Source organism: Oxyura jamaicensis, chromosome 5 (genome assembly GCF_011077185.1).
Source record: "Oxyura jamaicensis isolate SHBP4307 breed ruddy duck chromosome 5, BPBGC_Ojam_1.0, whole genome shotgun sequence".
Taxonomy (NCBI): domain Eukaryota; kingdom Metazoa; phylum Chordata; class Aves; order Anseriformes; family Anatidae; genus Oxyura; species Oxyura jamaicensis.
In genome coordinates, this window is record NC_048897.1 from 46,390,824 (window position 1) to 46,396,823 (window position 6,000).

General features: G+C 43.0%; 1 protein-coding gene across 1 annotated transcript in view; it reads right to left on the reverse strand.

Annotated features, from left to right (window-relative positions):
• Positions 1-3,345, reverse strand: part of NUDT14 (nudix hydrolase 14) — a 60,957-nt gene extending 57,612 nt beyond the window's left edge. The window contains exon 1 of the mRNA XM_035328244.1: positions 3,186-3,345. Coding sequence (XP_035184135.1) covers positions 3,186-3,266 — 81 coding nt within the window. The 5' untranslated portion in view covers positions 3,267-3,345. The remainder of the gene's footprint in view (positions 1-3,185) is intronic.
• Positions 3,346-6,000: the final 2,655 nt, after the last annotated feature.

Consider the following 6,000-nt stretch of genomic DNA (forward strand, 5'->3'; position numbering starts at 1 on the left):
CCTGCATGTGTCCACAGCTCCTTGTCTGAACATCCAGATACCCAAACAGAGTATTCAGCTGGCCAGAACGCTAATCAGATCTTTTGGCCTACAGTTCTGTATGCCTTAAGTACCTCTGATGAACAGATGAAGACCACCTGAGCCTCTGGCTCCACTCTTGATCAGATGTGACACAATCTTCTTCAACCTGGACATGCTTACAATCATTATTGCCTCACCAGTTTAGATTTAACCCCTCTCATCGTTTACTTTCTGGTATCTTGAAAACTTCTGGTAGTCTGCAAACCAGCTAGAGCAATGGTGGTCTACAACTCAGTGGGATACGGGTTTAATGGATAAAAACAGACTTGCAGAATTAACTCTGATATAAATTACCCGTACCTAAATTTTACATTTAACTGTTAAAGACTTAACTGTTTTAGATAGAGTAATGAGATTCAAATTAGCTCTGCACAACTAGTACAATTTTCAGATGAGATATCTAAGAATCCATGCTATAACTTAAGTATCTATGAATGCTTAGAAATATTCTTAAAGTCACATATAGTTTGTAAAAATTCTTTCAATTTCCTCGCTAGAGAGAAAAAGTTGTAAAAAAAAAAAAAAGTAAAAAAAATGCCAATTCTATCTTTATATGTCCCTAGACATAGGATTTTGTTGAAATATCAATACCTGTTACAGAAATGTATCTGTTTGAGAATAGATTACAAAATGACGACCTGTAAGGCCTAAACTATCCTTCATCAAAATTATATTAAAAAATTAAGCACCGGTGGATCTTCTTCTGACTACAGTGAATTACAGGGAACATATATCGCTTCATGAAGAGTAGCCAAAAGACCACCTCCAGTTACAGCACTATGCCATGTACTGCATTAAGAATCCAACTGGTTTCAGTTTTCATAATGTAACAAATGCTATTATCTAAACTTCCTTCACTCAGATTATTCTGTTACAAAGACTTTTTTTTTTTTTAGATTTGGATTAAGTTCAGCAAGCAGGTGCAGGGAAATTGTGGAAAGGGGTAACTAATTTACTCTAAGATAGAGCACCAATTGAGAACTGGGAAAATGGAAAGTTTTCCCTTTTTTATCTTCTTTTTCCAGCTGGTGATTTAAAAAAAAAAAAAGGTTGGTAAAGGAAAAGATCCACTCATCATTAAATCATTAAGATCAAGGGCTAGATTTTTGAAATCATTTTCAGCTTTTGATAAGCAGTGGAATTTTCAAAATTCTTAAGCAGATCAGGCACCTAACTCCCTTGCGTTTTAGACAGTTTAGGTATTTACTGGGGTTTTCAGCAGGCCCAAACACCTTTGAAACAATTAGTCAAATAACTAAAAATATTTAGCATTTCCTTTGGTTAGTAAGTCAGTTTTTAAATGCAAAATGTGTTTTTAATAAACGTAGGGCCTGTCTCCCGGGTCAGGTGCAGACAGTTGTGCACTCACTCAGCTTATGCTCTCAGGAAGCTGGGCCCAAGGCAGTTTCTGCACAAGTGCCGTATAAACAGTACTTTCACCTTCTTTTTAGGAGAGTTTTGAGGCCAAGAGAAACAATCTCTGCACTCAACCAGCCCCCACTCACTCACTCCTCTAAACCACCATATTACCACTTCCCCTCTGCCAGCATAAGCACTTGTTTAGGAAAAAGCTGTTTTTTTTTTGTTTTTTTTTTTTTTTTTTTGGTCAGATTAGGTTTGATCTGGACCAGCTCCCCAGCCCAGCTCCCTGTACTTCTGCAAAAACACTTGCACAAGGAGAAGAGAGGAAGTCAGAGCAAGCAGCAAGACTTGCAGAAAGGGCAAGTCCACTTCTTTTGGTGGCAATGCCATCTCTTGTCAAATCACAGCATGTGAACACGCGCATCCTTGTTTCTTAACATACTCATCATGTTTAAAGCACTTGTATTCAACTTAATTTTATAATACTATTTTGTACATTTTAATGGAATCCCATTTTCCAAATAAATATAGCACAACTCAAAAATGAAATCAACATTAACAAGTTAAGACTTGTCACTTACAAGCTAGGCCAGCAGAAATTGACAATATGAAAAAATGGTCAAGTTTCCTTCTAATACCTAAAAACAAATAGTTAACTTGGTGTAAAATTTACAGCTGTTTGCAAATCACTATGTTTTCATTACACCTACCAATTAAGAGAGATTTCTTTAGGGAAATCACATAAAAATATAAAACAAGATTTAAAAAAGTCAGTTAATCTGTATCGATGCAAACTATTTCAGCCTTTGCTTAACCTTTTCTGCATCTCATCTCACTGTTGGGTTTAAACACCTCTGCTGTGTGCATTCCCTCTTCTACCTTTCCAGCTGATGTGTTCAGGAGCAAAGAAAAGAACGAACAGAAGTGAATGACAGTGAGATGCGGTCCACAATGTTTCTTTCTAAGGTTGTCCAAGCTCTTCTGTATTTCCACTTCCATCCCCCTTTCTGTGACAGAGCTCACTCTGGAGCCACCAACACTACATCATAAAGTAGAGAAACAGCCAGTTCTGTGCATGACCTCACTTGCAGAAAACGTCCATCAAGGAAAATTCAGTATTTTGGACCACGAGAAAGGACTTTCGCATTACGCCTAGCATTCCTTCCATTGTTGAAGGCTCCCATTCTCTGGGATTCTCTGGGAGGTGATTCATGTTGATATAAACATTATAAGGAAGAGGATTTCCTTCCCCGCTTCCACCGCCTCCACGTGCCCGCGGCGAGGCTGGCCGTGCGGTGCAGTTGTGCAACTTGGAGTCACGTCAATAACCCTGCACACCGAGGGCTGCCAACCATCAGGTTATGCTCGTAACCCTCGTTAGGGAAGCAAAACCTCAATTAGAGGGTGCCCTGCTGCAGGTCAATCCCAAAGAGGGGCGCTCAGGCAGGCAGGAAGCCGCGGGAGGGCCGGGGCTCGCTGCCCCGCAGAGGCGGCAGGGAGGGCGCCATGAGCCTGAGGCGCACCCAGCTCCGAGCCGAGCCCAAAATGGCGGGGGCGGCGGGCGGGGTAGGGGGGGGACACGGCAGCAGAGGGGCCCCCCGAGCAGCCTGCCCTTCTCCTCCGGCATCCCTACGCCCCAGCCGGCCTTCTCCCGCCTCGGTGGGGCGGAGGGAGGGGGAGGAGAGACGGGCAGGCCGTGAGGGGAAGAGGCTGGGCGAGCCCGAGCCGCCGGCGGCACTCACCTGCCGGTAGCAGAGGCGGAAGGGCCGTAGGTAGAGGGAGGAGGTGCAGGGTTGGATCGCCAGCTCCTCGATGGCCTCCATCCCGCCGGGGGCAGCGGCCGTCAGGACGAGGAGGAGGAGGAGGAAGAGGAAAAGGAGGAAGGGCAGAGGAGGAAGGGCAGAGGCGTGCGCAGCCGCTGCCGGCCGGCCTGGGAGCAGCAGGCAGGGCAGGGAGCGGTTTCACCCCCAAAACCGGGGAGAGGCGGCGGCGCAGCGCGGCTTGTCACGTTGACATATTACAACACCTACTTGTAATGGTGTTTTCTCAAACGATTTGCGACAGTTATCTCCACACGGGGTACTGATACTGCTGATGTACCCCGGTATTACACAGAAAGTGGGCCCCGTCCTCTGGAGAACTGACATCCGTGCGGAAGTTTGCCCAAATCGCATCCCAGTCCTGGCTGTGTGTCAGGCTTTGCAGGCTGACGGCCTTGGCGTTAAAAGCACAGTCCCTTACATTCGCCTGTGTGGCGTTTCTGTGTCAAAAGGGAATTGAATCAGTGGCATGGAAAGCGTGGGTATGAATACGTCCTCATTTGTACCTTACAACGTGTAAGCCAGCGCTTCTCAGGCTTGTCCTCATGGCCAACTTCTGGTCATGGCCACGCAACCATCCCATAGCAGAAGAGCAAAAAACATCTTATTGGGCCCATCTGGCAGTTACCAGCTACAAAGTTATGAGATAACTACTTTCTCCCAGTTTACTTCATTTTTTAAGCAAATCACAATTAGATTTAACAACTTCCTGGTCTTCATAGGAGTTTGATCATCGTTATGTAACATTAGATTTGCCTTGGTATTTTAATGTTCCTGATAATGTTTTTATAGATTCCTGAGCAATGGAGCCCACAATTTGTTGTAATTTTCTCTCTGACTTGTGCTCACTTCACATTCAGAAGTGCCAGTGTACAGCTATTTTACTTGCTGTATAAATCTAATTATTTGGTCAATATATTAACTGCACTGAGAATAATCTGAAATCCCTCCCATCTGTTTCTTTTTTTCTCTTCTAACCTATGACCACTGCATCAGTAAGAAAGTTTATCATTTTCTAATGTGGTGGTAATTGTCTTAGCAACAAGGCTAAGAAGAAGACATCCAGCAATTGCAAAGCTCAGTAAGAAGTAAGTGAGGTAGCATTTACATTGCAGAACGTTTACCATCGGTTCTTATAACACAAGTGACAAAATAATAAAATGTTTTGTGGGACTGAAAAGTGTTGTTTTAAAAAGCATATTTGTAAATCTCTCATGACAAATAGATGACTAAATGCATTTTATTATCTGACTATTTAAAAATATTGGTTTAACTCTATTTGCATCATTGGATGTGTCCCTGTATTTTTTTATTTTTTTTTTTTCAGAATGATCTTGAGGTCATTCAGAGCTCCTGGGAACTTAAGCTATATTTTGCTATTGAATTATTTCAGTCTTCCAAGCCCGATTTAAGTATAAACACAGTTTCCATGCATAGCAAGTTTACAGTATCTCTGTTTGCTTATGTTAAAAGTTACCCAGTACCCAGGTCGGCTCAGCCAGTTAGATTGCGCTCTTCAATAAACATTCTGACACCACTTTAAGGTTTTGAGTGTGTGTGTGTTTTTGGGAACGTGTCATAGTGTGTGATGGATGGCTTATTCCATTCTTAGTCTTAGGTGGGAAGCTTTTGGGGTTGTGATATGTCACAGACCTGATCTTACTAATGCACCTGGAACAGTTGAGCACAGTGTCACAGGAAAAAACCTTTTGGGGTGCTCTAGCATTGCAATTGTGATTGAAAGTTGTAGACTTCTTTATCGGACAGTGTTCCTTGTGAATGTGCCAGCTGAACTAAGGATTTAACAATCTGAAATTGAGGAGCTGGCTTAGTGCTACCATTTTACAGGTGAAATCTGAATGAGAAAATAAAAATATGCCCTGAAGTGAGACTACTGTTGAGCAACTGGACATGAATTTGTTACAATTCTTCATTAATGCCTAGGTACCCTGCATAGCAAGTGGCCTTGACTTTGCTAGTCCAGGAACAATCCTGGGAAGGGAATGACCTTCTGCTCCCATGGGCAGTACTGAAGGGGAATAACTTACCTTTCGATGGGCGAGATGCACTTCTGCTTTCCTGTTTCCTTGCACTGCTCATGTAGCTTTCCTATGGTAATCGGTGCAGTGGCTCTGACCTGGCTGTAAATGCACTGACTTAACAAGAAGAAGCAAATAACAGCAAATAACAAATAACGATGCAGAAATGCTACACAGCAGCTCAGCTCTGAGGTCAGGATAGCTTAGCTCGCGCAGTGCACATGAAGTTCCACCAGAGCAGAAGTGCCCCCACCATGTGCTCACGACTTTTGCTGGGGTTACTTGATTCCAAAGGACATTGGGAGGCTGGGAGTGTTTGCTCAGAGCACTGCCACACATGGATTTATTACCTCAGATAATTATGACCTTGCAGATCTCCGTACTACTCTGTTGTGTGTTACTAGACGTCTCTGCATGTCTGCCTCTATTTTAAAGCAGTACTGGTGGTTTCATTCCTCCAAAAGCTTGAGAAAATAGACATTCATAATTCCAAGGTGTTCAAGTGCTGTGCTCATGTATATTACTCTCAGTGAGATGATTCTGATGCTGAAGTGGAGATAGATGTTTAACTGCTTGCAAAATCTTTTGGTTTCCATTAGTAATACTCTGTAAAGTATCATTTCCATTTCTATGACACTGTCCCTAGATTATCGGTTTGCAAACTTCTTACATCGTAGGTTGCTCTTTGCTATCAGTTT